This window comes from Tenrec ecaudatus, chromosome 5 (genome assembly GCF_050624435.1).
Source record: "Tenrec ecaudatus isolate mTenEca1 chromosome 5, mTenEca1.hap1, whole genome shotgun sequence".
Classification (NCBI taxonomy): domain Eukaryota; kingdom Metazoa; phylum Chordata; class Mammalia; order Afrosoricida; family Tenrecidae; genus Tenrec; species Tenrec ecaudatus.
The window spans coordinates 130,500,731-130,525,886 of record NC_134534.1 but is presented as its reverse complement, the minus strand read 5'-3'; the positions used below and the strand labels follow the sequence as shown (position 1 = coordinate 130,525,886).

General features: G+C 46.2%; 1 protein-coding gene across 7 annotated transcripts in view; it reads right to left on the bottom strand.

Annotated features, from left to right (window-relative positions):
* Positions 1-6,073: 6,073 nt before the first annotated feature.
* The window catches only part of FOXP1 (forkhead box P1), a 730,731-nt gene continuing 711,648 nt past the window's right edge, over positions 6,074-25,156 (bottom strand). For all 7 annotated transcript variants that reach the window (XM_075549895.1, XM_075549899.1, XM_075549893.1 and 4 more), the window contains 4 exons: positions 22,950-23,071; positions 21,262-21,331; positions 15,388-15,554; positions 6,074-9,975 (listed from right to left, as the gene is read on the bottom strand). In XM_075549895.1, coding sequence (XP_075406010.1) covers positions 9,831-9,975; positions 15,388-15,554; positions 21,262-21,331; positions 22,950-23,071 — 504 coding nt within the window. In that variant the 3' untranslated portion in view covers positions 6,074-9,830. The remainder of the gene's footprint in view (positions 9,976-15,387; positions 15,555-21,261; positions 21,332-22,949; positions 23,072-25,156) is intronic.

The window sequence follows — 25,156 nt, the reverse complement described above, 5'->3', positions numbered from 1 at the left end:
GCCATTGGCGAGGGGGCAGGAAAGTTAGGGGAGGTATCTTGACTTTGCTAAGCCTCAGTCCCCTGAGTCATCTGAGGGTGAAGCAAAGTTGGGAGTGATGCAAATGGTTAACACCCTCGACTGCAAACCGAAAGGATGGAGGTTTGTGTCCATGCAAAGGTACCTCGGGAGAAAGGTCTGGCAATCTACCTCCAGAAGATCACAGCCTTTGAAAACCCGATGGAACACTTCTCCTTGGTGCACACACAGGGTCATTTAGTCAATCTGGTAGCACCTGGCACTGGGTCTGAACCACCATTGAGCCAGTCTGTGCGGAGCTGAACAGCTATCAGCAGTGTCTGACAGGGGCCTGACCCAGTCCCTTCAATGCCGACTTCATCCTTCGACCTTCAGTGCCATGTCTGGTGATGCCCATGGGCAGTGGCGCTCAAGGCCGACCCAAGCCCCTCCCTCTGCTCAGTGCAACTCTTCTCGCCCCGTTAGAACTGGGAGACCGAGACATCCTCTATGTTTCAGTGAAGTTTTGTGCATTTTGGAAAGGCTTCCTGAGGGTCCCCAGTGGAATTAGATGGCCGTCCCACTAGCCCTCTCACTAGCACTTACTGCATTGCAATATAATGTCAGGCTTTGCGCGCTCGACCCTGTGATCCATGAGCGCAGTGAGCTGCGGGCTGTGTCTGTCTTATCTCCAGCTGTACATGCAGTGCTCTTTCTGTGTGTTAATGCTTAATAGAAGATGGGCAGATGGACGGACAGATGCATGGATGGACACATAGAGTAGTGAAAGCGGCTTCTAACAGGGGCATGTTTCCAGGCAGGGCGCAGGAAGACAGGCACCCAGCGAAGGTGAAATACGGAGTGCCATTCACTTTCATGCCGAAGCCATGGATTTCATCAGGAAAAATCCCCAAGGGGGAATACGTTATTAAAATTTTAGAACCTCAAAATTGGAAGAAACCCTTTCATCATTTAGTTAAATGTCTTCAATTAATAGAAGAGGAAGCTGAGGACCAGAGAGATGAAGTAACTTGCCAAAGCCACCCAGTTAGTGAATGTTGACGGCTGGACACGCACTGGGCTTCAGAGTCCCCAGCGCTTCCCCTCCAGCTCGGTGGACTTTGAAGATCCACGAGCCGAGCACTGAAATGCTCTCATGAACCACAGGCAGATCAGGCCACACAAGGCGCGGGGGAGCAGGGGGCAGCAGGGGAGTGGACAGTTGGGCCATATTTTGGAATTGGGTCTTTAAGATTTGAAGCATTTTGTGGACAGGAAATCCCAACTGTTACTTGATAGCTTCCAAATCTTTCAACCCAATCAAATATTTGTAAAAGTATTCTAAGTTCTGGGTTAGACACTCCCCAACACACACACACACACACACACACACACACACACACAGCTTGATTAGACGCTCCCCCCCCCCACCACACACACACACGCACACACAGCTTGATATAAAAAAGCAAGCAAGCTCACTGCCAAAGTCAGTGCTGACTCAGAGTGACCCCTGTGGGTTTCTGAGACTGTAACTGTGTATGAGTAGAAAGCCCAGTCTGTCTCCTATGGAGCTGCTGATGGTTTTGAACTGCTGACCCTGTAGATCACAGTCCAATGTATAACCATTCTATATATACAATGGTTATTTATTTGTGTGCTTTTGTTTCTCGAGTCCTAAAGTAACTACCTTGACTCAAAATTACATTATTAGTAAATATTAGAAGTCAGAAATGAAGTATCCCTATCACTCTGCTCCTTTCCGCAAATCCACACTTGAAAAGGCTCAGACTCTGCTCTAGAAGAAGGCTTGAATCTCTGCCGAAATCATAACACGGGTAAACTTACTGAAATATTTTTACAATTTTATTAGAGGTTTTAATTCACTGCTTTATCTATCTCTGTTAGACTGCAAAATAGCTTTAAATATTCAAGTGGTAATTAATGAATCTTTTATGTTGCAAATCAAACATTTTCATCTGTGCGCTGGTGGAACAGCGGTGAGGAAGGATTTCAAGAGTAACTGTTTCCACCAATTCCGCACTGTTGACTAGCATTTACCGTACATTTCAGAAGCAGGCTCGCCTTCCTGGCCGAGTGGGCTAGTAACGCTAAGGGCTGGCTGCTGCCTGCTGTCTGGGGCTCCGGATTTCCTAAGATGTTTCTTGCCAGACATTCCCGACAAGATGGAAAGTCTTCGAATGTGGAATTTGTGCTTGAGTGCAAACTAATAAAAAGCATGTGCAAGTTAAAACAGGATCAGCCTGATGGCAAATGAGCATTGGCTTACATCAATATTCTATTACTGTAAAAACTTCTATTTAATACATTTCTGCAGACCTTCTCCCCACCCCTTCCCTGCTGCCATAAGCTAGCCTATTTTTCTAAGTGGTGTGCCAACTGCAAAGTATATACGACCCATTTGATTTATGTTACGAAAACAAAGTGCACAAGTCATGTAAAATTGCGTTTTTAACGTGTAGAACCTGAGGAAACAACACAGAGGACCAGATATCGAGGACAGAACCATGTTAGCTTTTCAAGGCCCAGGAAAGCCTCGTCCATCTTCTTCGAGTTGGCAGAGGCGATTTTCCATGCGCTGTTTTAATTTCAGATGCCAAGAAAGCAAGCCCCCACGCTGCGTTCGAGTCCGGAAGCAGGAAATAAACTGGTCTTCACGCCGGGGCTTCCCGGACGAAAGCCTTCCCGTTCCCCCGCCGTCACGGATGAGAAATGCGCGGGGACCGAAGGAGTGACAAATTCTTGCTGGGGAGCCGGGCCGGCCACGGCGCGCTTCCACGGCCCTCATCAATACTGGTCAGGGTGACATTCATGTAGCAGAGCAATAAGCTAAACAGGAAACAATTTATGTCACCTAAAGCTTTTTAACAAATCGATGCAACTATTTGTAATTGCTTGTTTCACAAGATTAAAAGTGCTCCGGCGTGATCTTCGCCCACGGTTTCGTGGCCGACATGACCTGCGCTTCCGCTGTGGAAAGAGGCTGGGTGATCGGCACCGCCTTCCATCAAGTGATCCATATTGCTAATATTTCTGGAATTTTAATGTAGTTACAATTTATAGCCGATCAAATGTGGTTACCTAAATTGCTGTTGCTTGTAGACAGTTTAACTGTCCTTATTAATTACAGTATAATTTAATGTTTGAGTGCCAGCACTGGCCCTGGTCACTTTTACAGCTAGATCAGTTAGCTGCCTGATGACGAACCATTTTAGCATTTTCAATGGAAATTTGCTAATATGATGAGTGATAAAAATGTCACATGCTGGTAAATAATGATTATTGCTTCGGCTGAAATTAATTCTTGAAAGGCCGGTTACCTTCAAATTAACATTTTAACTTGACGCTTCCCTTTCCCTCTTTATAGTCTCATTCATTGTAAGTTAAAAAAAGACCTTGGATAGTTATAAATGGAGATGCAAGTATTAGGCATTGCACATCATTTTGCAGTAAAGTGGAAATAAGAGGACACGGGGCTTTTAAAATAAACTGATTAAAAACAATCAAGAGGTTATAATACACTTAAAAAGTGGCTTTCTAACCCAAGTTTTGTCCCAAAGCTCTAGTGGCCTATGTGGTTTAATTTCCCTTTAATGTGAATTGTCTTGTGCCTTTCATCAGTTAATTCCTTCCACGAAGGCTTGAGAGCCAACTTCATTTTATTTAAATGAATATTCTTGACTCAACTACAAAGAGGAAGTCCGATTCCGATTGCTACCTTGCACACCAGTGCGTCATGTAACTGAAGACAAGGGCTTAAGAAACATTGGTTTGCTTTTATCTTTTTTGTTTGTTTGGGGGGTGGTGTCTTGCTAACATGAAATCGAAAGTTTGTGCCAATATATGAAATTAGCCCTGCAAGGGTTCATACTCTGCAAATCAGGCCCCCATAGAAGAGCCAGTACTTTGGCGTGTAGCCTGCTGCACAAAGGGGCTTCCAGGTGTGTGGACAAACGTCTGTACGACTTTTTGAAAGCGCCCCTTCTGAGCCACCAGCTTCCTGCTTTCCCAGCGATTCCTGGCATGTGTGAGAATGGTGCTCTGCACCGAGCAGCCGGAGCCACGGCCCTCGCTAATGCACTGCCACACCTGGCATGGTCCTTCAGCTGATTAAAATAAAGGTGTTTGATTTTATCAACTGAATATGCTATAAGCAGTATTTCTGTTTTAGGCCTTACATTTAAGGGGGTTTCCATTAACCCTACTATTATATTCTTACTAGCTGGATGGGAATTAAGAGTTCATATGTTTCACTTAATTATCAGACCGGAGGGTGTCTAGAGTGTGGCCTGGATGTTATGAACAGAGGAGAGCATTGACAACTCAGTAGCAATGACTGTATTAAAGGGACAGCAACCACCACCAAAAAACCCACACTGAAAAAACTAACTTTCTTAATATGGGCTTAAAACACCACGGAACAAAAGCGCAGGGCTGGGAAGTGTTGATTTGCTCCTCAGCGCCGGTGGGCGTGCTGATGAGTCAGGACCGCAAGGCTCACTTTAGAGCCATCCGCTGATGGGCATTGTGTGCACTGGATGTCGTGGAGAGGTTTTATACGGCCGTGTGCTGGCCACATCGAGTCCTGCTGCTTTCAATATACCGGCAACTTAATTTCTACTCAAAGAGAATGCCCTAATTCATTAATCCTTAGCCTAGACACAATAGAATTAATATTAAAAAGGAGTAGTGAATTCTAAAGGCATGTCACTAATAAAAGTCTGAGGAGCAGGGTCGTTTTTTATGGCGTATTTCTTTAGTAGAGTTCTTTTTCCAGCAGGCAATATAGTTTATCTGGCATAATTTTGATCGAATATTTTTATAAAATCATTTGTTCTAATCTAAGCATTTATCATTATATGCAAAGAGATTTCTTGATGAGAATATTATAGACAGTGCATGTTTTTGACATTAGCATTTTATTTGGATGACTAATCTTGCAGATGTGAAATTTTAATGAATTATTCATGACCTTGCTTTCCTCTGAAATTTTAGTTTGCTCTTAATGCCAGTTATTAAACAGTTTGTTTTCTTTTATAAAATCTGATGAAGAAGCGAGGGTGTGAGAGAACAGGCAAGTTTCTGGGGTGTTTCGTCCTCCCCTCCCCAGACCCCACCCCTGGCCTCAAAGTGGGCACTTGCACTTTGAAATTCTGAGCTCGCCCCAGCCCCGTCACGATGGAAGCTTTTGGTTAAGACCGATTGTAATTCTGCGTCAGAAGCAGCTGGTGCTAACCCTAATACATATGCCTGACATACAGCATCAGCAGGTCAGGCGGGGAAAGGAACTTTGGCTGTGGGGACTGACACTCCCAGTGTGAACGACCAGCATTTTTACTGCGTTCGAGAATGGCAGAGTCAGTAATGAGCACTGACTACACAGCGTTTCTTTATTGTCTGTACCCACACACATGGAATGATGGAATGACAGTTGATGTCAAGGAATGAGTTTCTTTGATGCCTTATCAAAACAAAAGGGCCTGGTTACTGGCAGCACCGCTACACCAAAGCACCATGCTCACAGTCCAGGCTGTACCAACTGCCCTCCAGCCTTATGGGTAAGCAGCGCTGTATGAATCACACTTGGCCTGAGGGATGCCTGGAGAATTCAGTCTTGACTCTCGGAAAACAAACAAACAAAAGGCAAGACCAGCTTTGGAAGCACCCAGAAGGTTTGCCATTTCCCAAAAGGTCACCCAAAGGAACCCAAATCCTTGCAAGTGTGTTCTTCCTGATTCCAATCTGGAATGTGAAGATCAGAGCAAAGAGCACTGAATGTCTCTCTCATGAAAACAACTGGCTAGTGATTTGCAGTTATTTTAGGTTAGGAATCCAAGGAGGTTTTCGCTAGGTTGGGCAGAATGCAGGGCGTCATGTTGGAACTGCCCGGAGGTGGCCCAACAGAGCAACCTAACTCGTTTTACACATGAATGTGTCAGCACTTGGGGCTGGATCATTCCTGATGGTGAGTTCCAGGACTGCGTCCCCTCATCTATGCTTTTGAGTTAAGAAAAAAAAAAAAAAGGTAACAAATTATCCCGTACATCTTGGCACCTTGTATTAGTATTTTCTTTTTTAATAGAAAAGTTCCATCTCGTTGTCACCCCCATTACGAATCACTACTTCACTCATCAACTGTGAAAGCATGACCCTGGAATTGTATCATGGGAAATATTTACTGCAGCAGGAGAAAACATTTTTAAAAGACCATTTTCCCACCCCCCCCTCTTCCCAAATGTCTGAACTTGTTTCAGATAGCCAGGAAGGCAGTGGAGAGACAAACACAATGGGACTGGGATGTATTGAAAAACTGCTTACTGCAAGCACATACACACAACCTGTACAAAATGCTCTGACCCGGGAGAACAGGGAAAAATAAATCCGTCAATGATGTTACAATTGGAAAGCATATTTAAAAAGGTGAAAAGAAAGAACACAAATTTAGGGTGCTTCCCCCTTGCACACATCAGGAAATGTCACCCAGTACTCGTTCAGCAAGTGCACGAAGTCAAATACACGTGCAGCTGTCTGCACCTCTACCACATACAGTAGCTGGCTTTTTGCTTGTTTGCTTTCAAAGCTATTTCCCCCTCTTTGAGTATCATTAATATAAAGCAGTTGCACAAAAAAGCAAAGGTGTTTTGACAAACAGGTGTATGCATTTATTCCTTTTTAGGAACAGTATCTAAAAAAAGAACCACCCTCTGCCCGCCCCCCAAATAGACGAAGCTTCACACAGACACATCGGGATATATGTACACAACAGAATGAACCCCATCCTGAAGGAACAACTGGAATACCCAGGGGATACACAATCAGAATTGTAAAAATCATAGTGAAGTCTGCTCGCTGTAAAGCCTGAGAATTTTTTCTTTTTTTCTTCAGTTGGTTCTTCTGCTAGGCTGTGACACCTGCAAAGAGATGGACAATCTAATTTTCCTTTTTTTTTTCTGCTACAGTCTTTAGACTAAGCATGCAAGACATACGACTAAGTGCAACTGAGTGAAATGTATTTTTTTTATTTTAATCATTCCCAAAAGGTTTGAACTGAGGTATGCGTACTAACAGTTTCTCATGCTGTTATCTTTACTCATGTCTAGCTACACATGCTGAGAATGAACTAATCTACCAGATTGTTATCCTCTTTTGAATACCAAACTAACCAGCAACCACTCAGTTTAGAAGCACAGGGCCCCCCCCCTTCCCATGACCCTGTCTGGCTACTGCCTGCACATCATGAAGCTGCCTGGAGAAACGGGGGCAAGTCTTGAATGACCACAGACTGCCCTTCATACAGAAACAGAGTGAAGCTTCCAAAGTAACTGCCAACGTCATCTTGGTACCAAGCTTCTGAGTGGATGGGAGTGTTACTCCCCCCCCTTCATTTTTCTCTAAAAAGGCTAACTGGAGCCTTATTAGGGAGGGCATAAAAAATGGAAAAGAAAAAGTATTAAACACACATACCAACAACTGGAGGGTATATGCCGAGATACACTGGAATGAACGAAGGCAGTGGTCCCATCCCTGTCCTTAAACGTAAGTGGCACACTACCTTGTGAACAAAACCGTTAGCCTAGCCGCACTCGACTGCGCTCCAGTTCCATTGTGGACACTTTCTGTTCTCTCCGAGTCCAGCCGTCTCCTTGATTGAGAGCCTAATTTTCAAGGGCATGCGTCCACTTTTTCTTTTTGAAATGGAACCCCCTTTCTTCTAGAGCATTCTGTAATACTGTGTCCTAGTTGTATCTTCAGTATGCCTACAGTTTCTCTTTACAACAATAGTTTTGGTCTATGTAGAGGTGCAGGAGTGGGGAGGGGCAGGTGGGGGCGATGAAGAGAAAGACCAAAGGGGGGAGGGGGAGTAACAACTTTGGTTCCATTAACTACTTGGTCTTCTAAACTTAAGTCTATGGTGAAGGAGCAGTTCTTTCTCAGGTTAGCAATAGCCTATATCTTGTCAGTTGCCTGTAAATTCTTTTGCCTCCTTTGATCAACAATAAGAGGATATTTGGCTTCATCAGATAAAGCATAAAACAGAGAACATAATTTACCTTTGTGTAATATCTTTGGTAATTTTAGGAAGAAAAATAAAAATATAAATTAAGCTCCTAGAAGCTTTCAAACTAAAAGGAAACTGAAAGCTTACAACCCTAGATAAATAGATGAGTGACAGGAGCCTGGTGCAGATGGACGCGTGCAGAGAGGTTGTACAGACTGAGGCGGTCCTGCCCTATCACCAGCTTGTGCTGTCAGCCGCTGTCTGCCAATGAGCCCAGGGCCGGTGTCAGCCTTCGACTGTGAGTTTCTGAAGCTGGGTTCCGTCTGCTAGTATTGCATAACAAACTGAACTGCAGTACAGAATTTACACACTGGAAACCAACACCTCAGCATGTGCTGAACTCAGTCCTCATTAAAGCCTGTAACAAGTTCCATCTGAAATCGAATTTGCATTCAGACAGATTAATACCACCAAGCAGGACTGAACAGATGTTTAAATTCAGCGCCACCACTGCTTACAGCAAAGTTCCTCAGGGAAGCCAACAGTCTAGCCAGGTCGCAAGCAAAGCAACTTATGCCCACTCTGGAAAGGCAGCCTGCGGCCCGGGACCGGGTGGCTCTGCCCGGGAGAGCCACCCCCGGCCATGTGGTCAGTCTGCTCATCTGGAGAGTGAAACCCACACAAACCTTGTTCTCCTCCGGGGTGCTGCCTAGCTTTCCTTGTGCTGGTAAAATGCTGTGGCAATTTATTAAGAATGATGGTTGCTGCCAAAAAACAAAACAAATCTAACACACCCCTTTGCCCTCCGTCCCCAATACTGCTTTGTGGAAGGGTCTGCCTGGTTTCCAGCGTGTGGCGCGCTCGCTCTCTTTGTCTGTCAGTCATTCTTTTTCTGGCAGGACGTCACGTCTGTGTGAAAGGACCTTCATGTGTAGAGTGCAGCATTTGGGACCTTTTTTTTTGGGAGAAAGACCAAACCGGAATGCTTTCTGACTTGAGAGAAAACAGTGGTGATGTCTGAGGGAAAATGGAATGAGTGACAGAAAACTACGAACGAGAAATGACATTCGGCTTTGTATAATAAAAACACCTATTAACATTCATCACAAGGTACAGAAAACTTGAAACCTCCAAGAGGCCGTGGGCCCGAATGGAGGCCTGAGGTCAGAACTTAAAATGGTATAGTAGAAGCAAAAAAAAAAAAAAAAAGCAATACATTAAAAATTTTGGGATAATTATTTGTAACCCCTCCCCCCAATACACACACAAAGGCCTTCCCCATCCCAACTGGAAGCAAAAAAACGAAACAAAACAAAAAAAACCATAGGAGTAAAGGCAGTGATAATCAACATGCAGTACTGTGCAAATAGGTCGTCCATTGGGATCCTTAAATTCTGGGCAAAGGCTTGGTCTGCAGCGCAGAGGTGCGTACATGCTCCGTTGGGGTCCCAGTGTCCAACACGGGCAGGACTGCAGTTCCGAGTCTGCTGCTAGAAGTGAAGCAGTGGAACAAACTTACAACACTGATGATGACTGCTAAGAGAGGGAAATCCCAAGTACCAAACAAGTCCATCCAATGCACAGAGTACAAATTCCTTTTGTCAACAAAAAGTAGAAAAATCAAAAATACTCCCAAATGGGATTCTTGATGGCACTAAGAGTTAACACATTTCAGAGTTGTCAAAATGCAGTGAACCTCCTCCAGCCTGCACAACAAACGGAGAACGGGGTCACTGCGAGCTTTTGACGGGTTATGTTTGTTTGTTTGCTTTGCCCCAATCTTCACTCTTGTGGGGTCAGCCCGCCTCGCCCCTCACTCCATGTCCTCATGTACTGGTTCGTCCTCATAATCTCTGTCGTGGTCAAAATCTGGACTGTGGTTGGCTGTTGTCACTAAGGATAGCGGCCCTTCTGCTTCTTCTGGATCCAGGGGCTCCTCCTTAACGTGTACGGGATGCCTGCAAGAGACAAGAAGCGGTCAGTCTGACACAGGACAAAGCGGCTGTCTCTGTGGGCAACACACACACAGCAGGCACACTGGGTGCCCAGTGCTCCATGGTGGCAAACATGACAGGAGACTTAAAACTCAGCTCTTCAGTTGCACCAACTACCTTGCAGTTGCCCACTGGGCACACGTGCTTGGTGTCTGGCACGCTGGACCGCAGGCAGCACAGAAGCAGAGTGTTTCCACGACCTCAGCGTGCTCCACGGGGCAGTGCTATTCTGGGAAGAGGCAGCCGCTTCTGCACAGCGGTGATTCTCACATTGGCGCGTGAGCACCGGCACCCGGGTACGACGCCAAGGCTGACTCAGCAGGTCTGCCTGGGACAAAGGTTCCACATGGTGGCTGGATTCAAACCCTCGGATCATGACATAAAATGGGGATCTGAGAGTCAACGTTGGGCGGAGGGGCTGCAGCGCGCAGGAGGCTGCGCTGACCGCGGCTTGCGGTGTGTGCTGCTTTGCTAGTTAACATGCAGAACCTGTGAGAGAACTCTCCGGAGGACGACCCCAAGCGAGGGTCTATCATTAATCAACTTCAAGCAAACACAGCAAAGAGACACCATGATACATGCTTGAAACTCCAAATTAATGCATATTTTTACAAACTGTCAATAAGGCAAGAAAAGCCCTGCCAGGAAACACAAGCGGAGAGGAAAAGGCGCGCTCCACACAACAATACGATAAGAAAGCAGAGCCCCTCTCGGAATAATACCGCTGTCAGCCGTAAACAAGGCAAAGCACGAGGCCCGGCTGGTTGCAGCCACCCGGCTGTGTGCGGCCGTGATGAGATCTGCCAGCTCTCTCATTACGGTTCACTCCGAGGGGCTGGTGGCTGATCACACGAAACCTCTCCCATAACAATTGAGAAATGTTGTTCGTAAATCATATTTACAACCAATCCTTTGCAAATACAAATTACTTTTCTTTCGTGGCAGGGCTTTTGATATGTAAAAGAACCACCCACGTTTAAAAAAACAAAACCAGTCCCATCACTAGGACAGGCTGCAGAGGGAGGACTTTTAAAACTGACATTATCAGGCATCGGTACTACGAGGCGGTGCTTGGGATGGCTGGCTTCGTAAATAATTCACGATGTATGTAAACCCAAAGGCTGCGTGAACCATTTAAAAACAAACAGCGGAGTGTACTGACTGCCCTGGAAGAGCGGCAACTTCAGAAAACCAATCGACTCTAAAATTAGCGCTGTGTAGGGTTTGGGGGTAGATGTCAGTATAAATAGCTTTTAAAAATAATTGAGCCCATATTACTTTTAAAAAGTAATAATAAAACTTGGCAAAATAAAATATAGTCTTGCTGCAGCACAGTGCCCTTCACATGTGGTCCCGGTTCCTGTTTACTGGTGGTTCTGTAGGAAGACCAGGGCTGGCTGTGTAACACGAGGGGTCGCGGTGGGGCAGAAGAGGTGGGCTCCCCTCCCAGATTTCAGGACAGCCACGCAGAGATTAAACTAGGGAGAGTCCTCGCAGCTTGCAGCCTTCCTGGGGAAACTCTGTGCGTTCTTTTGGGGGGAAACCAAGCATGTTGTTTTCCTGAACAAACAAACATTAATAACCTGTCTGTCTGTGTTTGTGCCTGTCCCCTTTCACTTGGTGCCACACCTCCCTCGGTCACTCTCTCTTATCCTGCGAGCTTCGCGGTAAGCTTTAGTTACAGGAGATTTCGTTGTTCCGCGTGGTTGAGTCGGCTCTGACAACAAACGAAACCCCCTCACTGCCTGGTCTGTGCCACGCAAGGGCACGCTATGTCTGAGCCCATTGTTGCAACCACTCTGTCAATCTGCCTCGCCGAGTCTTCCTCTCAATCCTGCGGTGGTTGTCCTTTGCCCCACTTTGGCTATTTATATAATACAGAGCCCATTTGTACCCATTAATCTCCTTTCTTCTGTTGATTTACCTCCTTTGGATACATTTCTGAGAATGGAATTGTTGGAGCAAAGGTCGAAACAGGTTTATGGTTCCTATGATTTGCTGTGGTACTACTTTCCAAGGGCAATGTCAATTCAGATTCAGTCTCATCAGCACTACGTTTTGTCTTTTAAAAATATTTTGTTGCTAAGCAGGTAGTAAGGCTCAGGTTGCCTTAAATTGTATTTCTTGGATTCCTGACAAAAGGGAACATCTCTGTGCTACATTTTCTTATTTTCACTGTTGAGAGCTGCTAATTTCATACATGAGCCTCTTTATCGCCACACATCCCATGGCTCTATTGGTGGTCAGTGCACAGGGTCTGTGTTTCACTTAGTCCAGTATTGAGGGCCTGATGCCCATTGTAATCAGCGCTTTAAGGAGCCCTGGTGGCAGAGTAGGTTATGCACTGTCCTGCTAACCAGAAGGTCAGCAGTTCGAAACCAACAGCTGCTCTGCAGGAGAAAGATGAGGCTCTCCATTATAGTAAAGCGTTACAGTTTTGGAAACACACAGGGGCAGTTCCACCCTATCCTATCAGGTGGCGTGAGTTGGGATGGACTCGATGGCAATGCGTCTGTTCAGTCCTTTTAATCTTTTCAGGTTAACACACCTGATTTCGGTGATGTAGGGTGAGCTACACCCTTAAGAAGGAGATGGGTGTGCGAAGAAACGGAACCGTTTTAAGAGTTTTTCCTTTAAAATTCTCAAACATTAGCAAATGCTTTGCTCGGGAGGAAGTAAAGCAAACCATCTGTATGTCTGGAGAGCAGAGCAGACAGCATTTAAAGAAGATTCTGTTTCTTCCTTTGAACTTGGAGACCAAATTCATAAAGACGGTTTATTAGCCCCCAAGACACAGGTCACATGACCCGCTGTGCCTGTCGGTTCCACCCCAAGGTATACTAATGTGCAAAGGGGCCCCAAAATGCTTACTGACCAGGGCTCTGATGTGACAAAGCCACAACACAATCAGGTTAGATACTTGGGCTTTGGAAAACTCCTATCCCATTTCAGGGTGTTTCCTGAGACTAGCAGATAACCCAACCCTCCAGGGGATGTGGCAAAAATAGTGCAGGCATTCAGTGCTTCAGAGAAGATGCACTCTCCACCAGGTACCATGCTGTCTGTACACCCATTGGGTGTCCACGCCCCTGGAGCCGCGCACCTTCCTCCCGGTGGACACCTCGCCCACTCCTTGCCAGGGCCCACTTCTGAAAGGGACTGCCGGTGAGTCGCTCTGCAGAAGCGCCCATTTCCCTTCTCCTCACATCTGAGTAAGTCCTTTGTTTAGCCACTCTGGGAACACAAGAGTTTTTACATGAAGCTGACTGGTGGCTGCAGGCATGTTCTGGAGGTGCGCACAGCATGGCAGAGTTCGCTTTGTAGCACCTTTAGCTACCACCAGGGTAGAAGTGCAATGCCCAAAGCTGCCATTTCGTGGCTGCTTTCTTGTGTTTCAAACGAGAACAGCTAAATGTAGTGGCATTTGAGTGTCATGGGAAGGGTAAGAACGAAGAGTTCTGTTTTTGCACCACATACTGGCGGGACTGCCTTACTAACAAGTTCCTTTAAACCTTGCTGCAAAGTTCAAGGCTCGAATTATTCTGATAGATGGGAGCAAGGAAAAACAAAATCCACACAGTATGCATCACAGCAGGGGATGCATCTCTGACAAGAATGCAAACTAGGCCATTATAAAGAGCTCGCTTACTGGAAGTATGGGGCCAGGGGCAGTGCCGGTCAGTAGCCACGATACAACAAGCACAGGGCATCTGCTGTGGGCACAGAATGATGTTCGGCAAACAGTGTAACTTGCGGGAGTTGAGCAACGTACTGCCTGTGATTCGATGTCTTTGTGTAGGTTTTCCTCAGAAAGGGGAAGCAGTTGAACCTTCAGTTGCACTGAAAAATCTAATGAGTGCTACAAACATTTTGGGGGTGATAGACTGGGCTTCACTCCAAGCTGTTAGCCAAAGGCAGGCAGCGAGGCTCTCTCTATTTGGTGCAGCGGTCTTAGGCCCACTGTGAGACCACCACACCCGAGGTTTTCATCTCACTCGTCTCCTTTCTCTTGCTTAAAAGATGCTTTGCCCTAAGCAACAGGGACATCTACACCAGCTAACCCTCTGAGTCCTTACAGAGCATGAGCAATGTTCTCTCTCCTATTTAATCACTTCAGACAGTTTGGCTCAAATGAGTATTTCTTGAAGTAGCTTCTATGCCAATTTATACTTGGTGTGAACTTCCGCAATGTCTGAGTCAATACTCCTGTCACCACAGTGATTTAAAGATGAAGATGAGTGTTCTAACAATAAAGTCAGAAACACCAGGATGCTTTAGGGAGGATGAAATACGGCATCATCCTTGTGAAAGATAAACACAGTCTCAAACGTGAACAGCAAAGACACTGTTCATATAAATTAAAAATGAGTATTTCCATCTTTAAAGATCCTTTTCAAAGCACGTTGGACATGAAATTCAAATACTAGGAAATCAAGTTTCAGATTCCCTGAGCCCTCCAATTATGCTGGCAGAAAGCTTGTTTTATATAATCTTTCCCCCTTGTTATCATTAGATGCCAATTCATTCTGTTTCTAATTGCCAGAGGTCACATTCTCCATTTTGATCACTCGGATTACCTTAAAATAAAATGTTGGTCAGCAATGCAAGAATGATGTGTGGACAAGCGGCCCGTTCTAGAGCAACGACACACACTCGGGGGCATGTGTTAGCAAGCACCAGAGTCTGAGGGTCAGTCCATAGCATCCTCCGTGCACCCTATCATGTGGGTTGCTGGGGCATCGTTCTCCCCATTTCTCACTGTCCTGGAAGACGAGTCATTATTCACAGCCACATCGATTCCCCCCCCCCACCCCCAGTAGCAGGGGCCTGATGCCACTCACAGCCCACCGGCTAGCCATCACCCGTGCCGTCTCTGGTATGTGGTGCACTCACTGCCCTGCCACCGTCTGCTGCTAGAATGCTCTCGTTTTCCTTTTGAGATTTTAAGAGCAATCTATTAACCACCGCCCTCCTTCCTGGTGAAGACGCCTCAGTGCCACGCTCGCTGAGGCCACCACCGGGCAACCGGGCATCTTCTCTGATGGGTCAGTAAGTCCGAGAGTTGAACCCACAGCAAAGCGTTCCACAGACGTGTATCCTAATTTTAGGAGTAAAAAGGGGTTTGGCTCCTGATTTGAAGAGGAGAAGAAACCGATCTAGTACGCATGTTTCCTGTTGTCTTGGCTGAATGAGACCGATGGCTTTTAAAAGGAAAATTAGTACATGGCCGCTTGTGCATGAACTGAGCTAAACATTTCCAGAAGCATGACCGTCTATCCGGACTGCCGGCAATCAGAGAAGGCAGAAGGGTGTGAAGAGACAGAGAAGGGCTCGTGGACACGAAGAGCACAGCTCTCCCAATGGCACGGTACTCACAGGGCTTGCATAGGGGATCGGCCAGGGCTGCTGTCACTCTCATTGCTGTTGGTGTGCTCCATCGCGCCGTTCAGCTCTTCCCGTATGGCGCTGGCGAGGCTGCCCAGAGTGGGGTTTCCCATGGAGGCGGTAGTGTATAGAGGTATACTGTTCTCAGCCATCGAAGCCTGACATCAAGCAAGAGAACATTTATGAAGACAAAGGCACGCCCAGGGAAGGGAACCGCTCATTGTGGCACATACAACCATCTCCAGGTTCACTTCCTTGGCGTGTGGCTGGCAACTGCAAGTGAGCACTGGCTGTAGAGGACTTTGGTGTTACGAGGCAGACTTGTGGCCCATGTGCCAAGCTTGGTTTGGAAGCACTAGCTGTGGCAGGGACCGAATCACTGGAATAAGGAAGGATTCAATTTGGCCCTTCTGGGCAGTCATGTGGTTTAGAAGAGGCTATCTAATAAGAGGTTCATGTCTGAGGCGTGCCCCCCTCCTTTTTTTTTCAGGAGGAACTGAATATTTCCAGATCACAGTGAAATATAATGGGATTTTCATTTCTTTATCCGTTTTGATGACTCCGCTATTGGATATTAGAGATTTGATCAGATTATTCTGGCTGCGCAGCTCAATTTATGAGAACTTCCATAAACATTTACCTCTTAGAGATCCTGTAGAGTAAGACGAGATTATAGAATCGGAATGAAGTTCCATCATTCCTTCCTCATTTCCGTTCTAATCGTCTTTGAATCTCTATAGTCATTTGGGAGGACTGACGGAAGCAGAGCCATGCGCCTTTCTGATTCAGATCACTCTCTGGGAATTTTAGGACTGAAGAGAAAAATCCAGGGTAAAAGGAAGGTTGAAATCTAATTTCTTTTGGGTATTTCAGCATTTCCTTATTCGAGGTGACAAAGCCACTCCATATGGATGTCAGCAAAAGATGTGGGGGGTGGGGCTGCAGCCAATTCTAAACACTGGGGGTGGGACATGCACTCCCCGCTTACTACATTTAAATGAACCGGCCACCCATTCTGAAATGCAGAAAATCCTCAAGAACATGACTAGATTCAAGCAACAATGCTGACTTCCTTTGGGTGGTAATTAAAACCCATTGCCTTTCCATTTCATTAGAGAGGCCAGACTTTTCACAAACTGGCAGCTGTAATTAGACCAAGATTTATCAAAACGGTCCTCTTGCAGAATACACTGTGCCTGGCTTCCCAGCGTAATGAGAAAAGTGCAATCACAAGACAATCTGGCATGGCGACTTCAGTTGGCCAGTCATACAAGAGTCCAAAATATTCTAGAAATCCTGGCTCTAGAGAAAAAAGTCGGTGCCAAGAATGAAGCCAGAAAGGTCGCACAGCTAGCATGCAGGGGTCTGCCTGTTGTAACCACTGGAGTCTCTCAGTACACATCCCACAGCCACAACACCTTGCAGCCACAAGCCGGAAGGAAAACCTACGCTCACCCACCTAACAGTGTTGGTGGTAAAGGAACTCTTGCTAGCCCACTGCTTTTCCCTTCCCTCCGATTCTGAATTTGTCTATTGATCTTCTTCTCCCAAAAGATGAGGCCTTCTCCTCCCGTAAACAGTGATGGTCCCGGGAGGCCACAGGGCCCTTCTGCTCTGTACTGTGGGGTCGCTATGTCACGGAGTTTGTTTAATTTTCACAATGAGGAACACCAATTCAACTTTCAGATGTGGTGAACTCACTCTGAGCACTCACTGCTGTCCAACAGCTCAGCACTAATTTGCATTAAGAACCCCCCCCCTCCAGCCCTCCCCCCCCTCCAACACATAGACCACTCCTAATTGCTATAAAGCTTTTTTATCATGTTCTCTTTTTTTCTTGGGCAGATCAAGGAATAAAAGCAGGTGCTAGAATGATTTTCCTTGCAAACTGCAGCTGGGCAAGTGTCTTTGCTACCGGTGTTTGAGACAGCCCTGTGATCAGTTAAGGCAGTTCAGCTAGGACAGTGGTTCTCACCCTTCCTTTAATACAGTTCCTCATGCTGTGGTGACCCCCCCAACCATAAAAGTATTTTCATTCCTACTTCATAACCTTAATTTTGCTATTGTTATGAATCGGGTGACACCCCCCCCCCCCAGGAGGTTGCAACCCATAGGTTGAGACCGCTGAGCTAGGAGGATCAAAACCAAGCACTTTCCCCTAGGAGTATCACAAGGTACCTTTATGATTACATGGTAACAATGAGGGTCCCCCCCGAAATGGGGCTATCTTTCGCTTGGATATAGCTTCTCAAGCCCCAAACTGAAATGTACCTACGACTGTGTCCCTATGAGCATGCTCGATTTCTAGTGTTCTAGGCTAGCATCCTCCCTGACAGGGATGAACCAAGTCCACCGCCACTGAGTTACTTCTGCCTCCTAGTGACTACACAACAGAGGAGGACTGCCGTGCTGAGGCTTCTGCGGCCATGTGCCTTTCATAGGAGCAGAAAGCCCCATCTTTCGCCTTCAGACTCGCTAGTAGGTTCTAACTGCTGACCTTGCAGTTAGCACCTGAACGTGTAACCAGCCTACTGTGCCCTACCAGGGCTCCTCCTTTCTGACAGGGTCAGAATCTGGAAGCACGGCAGTTGTGGGGGTGGCAGCCTCCAACAGGCCAGGATTTACACCTGCCCCGAAAGCTGACATTGGTCTTTGCATGTCAAACAAGGACAAGGCAAGTGAAGAAATGCCAGCTCTCTTCCTTTTGGTTTTACATAACTAGAAAGCAGCTGCCCCCGAGTTGATCCAGCTCACGCTCGCTCACACGTGTAGAACTGTGCTCCTCGGACGGGCCTGGGTGGGGTCACTCGGAATTGGAGTCCTCCTGATGGTCACTGGTTTGGACCGCACATGCTTCAGAGTCACCTGGAAGCTCTTTGTGGAATGACCAAACCATCCCACCTAAGGCTAGAAAAGTGTTCATCAACCCATGCATGCCTCACAGAGTGGTTCCTTTTTTGTGGCTGATGTCCACTTCGAAGTAATGATTTTTAGAACATACTTAATTCTACACAAACGGTGCGATGCACAGTAGGAGGCATCTGAACCCACCCCCTCCTCACCCCTCTACCCCCGCACACACAGACAAGGTGTTTCAGTTATGGGTGCAGAGTCTGGGTAAGTTCCATGGCTCCCAGCATGTGTTACACGCTCCCGGATACTTGAGGGAGAAGGGGGGTGAGAGCAGTCTATAAATACAAAGCTTTACGGTTACCCTTAGTTACTCCACTTTTTCAGAGCATAATGCAATCTGTCTCAAGTCCCATGTTTTATTTCTGTAGTGGATTCTGCTGTCCTATTTTATATGTTGTATATCATAATCCATTATGTTGCTCTAGTATTTTTTAAGAGAGATTGTTCCATTATCATTTCTACTTTTCTTGAAAAATGGAGGGGGCGATCATGAGAAGGAAAGCCTGCTGGCAGAGTCGGCACTATATCTGCACACCAGCGCGCTGTCTTGTGATACTGTCTACTGACTGAGTGTACGAGTTCACGGGGAGCGGGTTTGACTCCTGAGATTCATATAGGCATAAAATACCCTTGGGACACTGCTGGGAGGCCTTGTGGGCCATTCTAAGAAATCAGAAAGGGCACAGAGAATGCCCAAAATACATGTTTGGAGATGAAACTTAAAATGAGTCACGTACGAAGAGAATCCAGAGGGCCGAGATCACTGCCTGTAATCTCAACATGACTCCACACAGAGCGGGGTTTAAATGCACACTTCACAAGACTCCAGGGAGAGTAAGTCACTAATGGGTGGTATTTACAGTGGCGGCACCTAAGCGAGCTTTCGTTTGCTTTTCTAAAGTTACGGTGTAAACTACAAGTAATTAAAAGAAAGGCAGGAAGTTGTTTCTCCGATTAAGTTTGATTCGGGCTAAAAATGACTGAATGACGGCTGCAAAGGCAGGTGCATGAACTGCCTCTGGGCCGTAGCTGCGCTGAGGGGGGCCATCTACTGTGGAGGCCTGGGGCCTCCGAGGAGCGGCCTTGGCAGAGGGATGTGCTCCGTAAATACAGGTCTGATTCATAAACAGTCAACCAGGCCCTCCTCGTTCCCCAGACCGCAGTGTTTCAAATCATCTTTCATGACCACCTTGGTCAGGAGCCTGTTTTTACACTCCTCCCCACCCCTTTATTTTCGACTTTTACCCATTCTGCCCCCAATGACCATCAGGACCACTGTGTCGTTGGAGGGCCATGTGCCACTGTAAATGCCAAGACTCCATTTCGGAGTCCCACTGACCCTGCTGAAGATGCGTATGTCCTGGGATAGAACTATGAGTGCTAGCTCTATCTTTAGAACAGGCCCTGTCTGAGCTGTTGGTAGTGCCACCAAGTCTCCTCTATGGGGCTGCTCGAAGAGCCACCACGGTGTGCCGGGTTACGCACTGGGGTGCTAACCTCAAGGACATTGGAGATTCAGACCTACCAGGCCCCTCCATGGCCGAGACAAGGCGGTTTGCTCCCGTATACATGTGCGCTCTTAGAACCCTCCTGCAGCGTTTACAGGGTGGGTGACACTCACGCCTGGCGGGGGTGGGGGGACCACTAGTCCTGCCAAAGCAGGTACCCATTCTTCATTCTGGGCTATGGACTACAGTATCACAGTTTTTAAATGGCAAGGGGGTGCAGTGTGTTGTTTCTCTTGTCCCCTCCTGAAAAGGGGGCAATAGGTCAAATAAGATTGGGACACTACCATCTATAGCAGCGGTTCTCCACCTGTGGGTCGCGTCCTGTTTGGGTGTTGAACGACCCTTTCACAGGGGCCACCGGATTCATCACATTAGCAAAATTAGAGTTATGAAGTAGCAACAAAAATAATGCTATGGTTGGGGGTCACCACATTAGAGGAGCTGTATCAGAGGGTCGTGGCATGAGGAAGGTTGAGAACCACTGCTCTGTGGGCGTCACTAAGGGTCGGAATGGACGGCAGGGGTTTTCAAGAATGTTTCTTTGTAGTAGTGGATCACAGGCTCATCCCCTGGTGAGTATGGCTGCCATCTTTTTAGCAAGCTGTTTGTTGAGCATGTACATGTTTACCCCATCCGAGAAGATGCCATTCTGTAGTTACCAGAGTATCTCTGCGCTTCTAGAACAGGTGGAGCAGGATACTGCTGAACCCGATCAACTGTTGCGTGGCACACTTTAATGAAGGGATACTGGAGTGTTCTTCTAGACTTGAGAGAGTAGAGGAGACACGCTGGAAGCCAGGCCTGGCCTTATAACCCCCACTGGGAGGCAACCACCCCAGAGCTTTCCGCCTCTAGAAGGCTGGTTAGACAAGGAGGGCGCGGTTGGTGTCAGGAGACAGGCCAGCTGTGTTTTGAACATTTTGTTTGGAACCTAAGGGTTGAGCTGAAACACCTACCCAAATTGTTTACTTCGACCAAAGCAAACCAAATCCAGATCCCTCAAACCGAAGAGGGGCACACAGACTTTAGGGGAGGAGAAACAAAAGGCTCGGCTCTCTCTAAGCCTGTGAACAATAGAAGGCCATGTGGCGCAGTGGCCTGTCATCCAGCACGTTAATAGCTGCGCTGGAGTAATTACACTTGCGGTGTTCTTGCCTCAAGTGAAATTCTGAAATAAGAGGATGGAAATTATGATACTGCTGATAAATATTAATAAGTGAACTTTTAATTTTTTTGCCACAATATTCAAAATGCTAAGCATCCTGCTAATGCTGAAGCAGCCCGATGTGTTTGCCTCCAGGGAGCACGATGCTTTGTGCACTTAAGAAAAAAGTTTAACGGAATTAAACTTTAATATCTAATTAGAGCGAGGCTAATATATTTTGAAATGCGTGGGGGAAGGCGTGTGCCTCTGTTGCATATGCGGGCTGGCCATTAATCTTACCTGTAACGCCGCATTGAGAGGTGTGCAGTAGGCGTGGCCGCTCTGCATGTTTTTAATAAGGGAAGGGTTACTGCATAAAAGAAAGATAAAAACTCAGAGTTAAAGGCGATCGACTCCCCGGCTCTGAGCTTCAGTTTTCTTGTCACGCTTCCTGGTCTCCTTCTAAATCAGAGCTTCCCCCCTCCCCCACCCGCATGCCTAACTCCAAGAAAAGTCAGGCTTGATCCATCCCTCTGTCTATTCCCTGGTTTAGAGGGCTGGCTGGTCTGTGGGAACACCTCTGGAAACCAAGCTGGCCATTTGTGGAAAGTGGGTGTAAATTTCTGGCTAACTACTAACAGGCTGGGGATGGGGCCAGCAAGCTGATGGCAAGGCTTCCCAGGAACAAGCTGGTGGCATCCAGCCTCAAGCATCTTCAGGATTTAAGCTCTAGCATGGCTATGTGACTAAATGGCAGGGTGACTCTGGAGAAGCACCCCGAAGGCGCCGTTTGTGACCGGGTGTGGGCATTCCTCAGGACACAGAAATTCAGGAATTCAAGCCGCCTTCTGGTAGAGCCCAGTAAGGGAGGTGTCAGGAATATTTGAATTCAGGCAAGATACTGTCTAGACTAGCAAGCGTCAACACACTACACAACCAGGCAGGAGCCCGAAGGAAAGGAGTGGCTTCCAGTAGGAAATTACCTCCACTTGTCAGTGGCCTTTAAAGGAAGGATAGCGCACTGCTATTAATTTCTTTCCTGTGGCTGAAGCATTCTATCATTCTTTTCATTGCATTTACGTCATTATGCTGAGCGAGCAAAGAAGTTAACCCCATTAAATGCACAGTCTAACTTTAAATAAGAATTTCCCCTTTTCACTTGGAGGAATTGTGGGTCACGCAAAAGTCTTTAGTTTCAGGGTACCCGGAAGCTGCCAGATTGAGACACAATCAGTATTTGCATCGAAGACGACAAAAAAGCATTATTCAAGGCACTGGTGTTCCCAAGAGAAGTGGGAGAATTACACGGACAAATCACACGATTCCGTTGCGTTGCAGACAGCGTGGCACTGCTACATGGTGAAATGCACAACTACAGGGGATGGTCAACCATGCAAAGCCAAAGCAACAGCAGAAAAAAAACAAAAGCAAGTAAAGGCTCTTACTGTGCGACAAGCTCGTCAAAGTTTTCATCGGGGCAGTATTTGCGAGGACGGCCTCGTTGAATATGGCGGCCACGTTTAAACTCTTCATCATCAACTGTCCAAAAGGACCCAAACTCATCCTCTACTCTGATAAAGCACTTATGCAGTGAGAGGTTGGTGCGAATGGCACCCTGGGGTAGGAGCAGCAGCAAAGGAGATGGAGTGGCAACAAAAGGAGACGGGGTTGGGGGCAGAACAGACATCCAATACAGGGAACAGGAAAAAGAAAATAAAATGCAATAAGCATAAGCAAATGGTTTGTGAGGGTTAATATGCATTGCCACCTAAAAGCTACTAGCATGTGATGCAACAAAGACCAGCAAGCAGGGCAGGGGACCGGTGGGCATACAAAACAGGAGGGATGAAATGCTTTTTTGCTTCCCTTAACTGAGACAACGTGAAACCGGTTCATTGGTCTAGCACCGTCTAGCAGCCAAAGCCTCTACATTATACTTGTTAGCACAATCCAAGCTAGGCTAAGAAGTTCAAACATGGTGGACGTACCCACTGATCTTTTGTGGCCTTCGTTTTTGGAATTCTACTTCATCCACTGTCCATACTGCCCCTTTAACGTTTTCTACTCGCACAAAACACTTGTGAAGGCTAAGATTATGACGCACTGCATTCTGCAGCAAGTATAAAAGAGAAAACATTATATTTTCTATAAGAAAAGACTCCAAATGCATCAGTAAATTCAGCCTAACAGTCCACATTTGCAAAGCCACCCCCAAAGAGCTGGACCTGCCACCCCTGTGGTGGACCTTCTGGTGGTTATGGGTGTCTCTTCCAAAAACCAAATTCTAAAAACCAAAAATAAGGAATTGTACTTTGGCATTTCAGTCTAGTCTCTGGTCATTACGTGAAAAAAAAAATTTTTTAATATGTATCCTAGCTCCCAAATAGGTTTCACAGTATACACCCAAAATTGTTAATAGAATTTCAAAATAAGGAAACATGTAACGAATAAAAAACTGTTGCTCTCTGAGTTCATACAAATTGGGCATTTTTTTCCATATATGAAAGATGACAACTTGTTTAACATTGTTAAATGCAGTTTTGGGTTATGAGACCTTCTGTGGTTTTCTCTGATTGAGGTTAATATCCCCAATAGGACAATTACCATTGAGAGTATCACCTGTGGAACAGCATCCATCATCATCAGGCTATGTCACATTTCCCAGAGTTATTGTAAGTTAGCCCGTACAGTTTTTTTTTTGTTTTGAGATTATCTTGTTTGTCACTAAAGACTCCAAAGTCCATTCCCATTTTATTTTCCCTTACTCCTGGAAAACATCTGCACTGAATAAATCCCAAAGGAACACATGGGAAGAACTCTCCAAGACAAAATGATGGTAATGCTGTCACTGATGGTTTCTCCTGATAACGTGTTTCTTTCCTACAGTTACACCTCACTTCTGGTGAGACCTCTGACAGTGCATCAGAAAGGAGGACCTGAAGGGAAGGGTGAGGAACTTCTAAACATCTGATTTTTCTTTTGGGTTTCAGGAAAATGCACAACACTTGCTAGGGATGGTCATAAGCATGGCATCATTGCTTTAGGTCTCCTGATGGAGCTTACTGGCCGAGAGTAAACAAGGGATGTGAGGGCACTCCCAATAGACTTGTGGCCTTGTACTGATAACTCTGATGATGATAAATGAGTAGGGGTCTTTCTCCAGGGGACGAGGGCACGACCATCACCTCTCCCTCTCCCTCCACCTGTAGCATTCCCTCCCTCCCTGAAAGGTGGCCAACTCCGGTACTTTGAAAAGTGCTTCTTACAACTGGTGACTCTGGAGGGGGTCGAGATGACTAAGTCTTTGGGAGGACAAACGTCTATGTGAAGTCTAGCCTGGCCTTTAATAAGTATTTATTTTATGTTGCGTAAGGGCCTGAAATGCGCTCCTAGACCTGCAACAAGGAGGCTAAAATAAACCCATTCAAGCTTCCTAAGAAAGGCAGCAAGAGCACTTAAACGCAGAGGAGCCATGACTGGGAAAGCAATCTACAGTCCTCCTCATGCTCATCAGTCTGCTATTTTACAATACACGGCCCAAATACAGAAAGGGACACAACTAAAAAGATTTCTGAAGATCGCCCAGCGTTATGTGTTCCGAGATTACACATCCACGTATACAGTAACTAGAAATTGAAGCGCTTCTCAATTTTGATTACAGTATAAATAAAGGACTTCATCTAGGATTGGGGGTGGGGTTTTGAAAAAAATTCTTGGGAAAAAGTTAAGTCTCGAGATCGGAGTTTAAACATATTTCTATCTTATAAATGTTGGCAATTTTTCGCAATAAAAGGTAATTTTAACAACATATGCTTTGTGTTTATATACCCAAGGTTCTGAAAACTCTTAACTAGTGTGCTTTGTATTTAATCTCTCAAGGGAGGCTGGGGAAAAGAAAGTAAGATTGTCAACATACTATCCTTAGCACCCAAGTGTCTTGATGGAAATAAAAGGATCAGAATAGATACTCACAGCCTCTGTGAGGCGGATGAATTGTGTCTATGGTCAAACTCATTTTCTTTCAAGAAAGTCACAAGGAAGATACTGATATACTCGAATAAAATTTGGCCGACAACATGAGGCTACAGAGAATCCAGATTGTAAAAGTGCGATAAATACATGGAAAGAGTGGAAACCAAGAACCTTGTGAGCACTAAGTACACTAACACAAGAGAATAAATGACAGTGGGTCTGT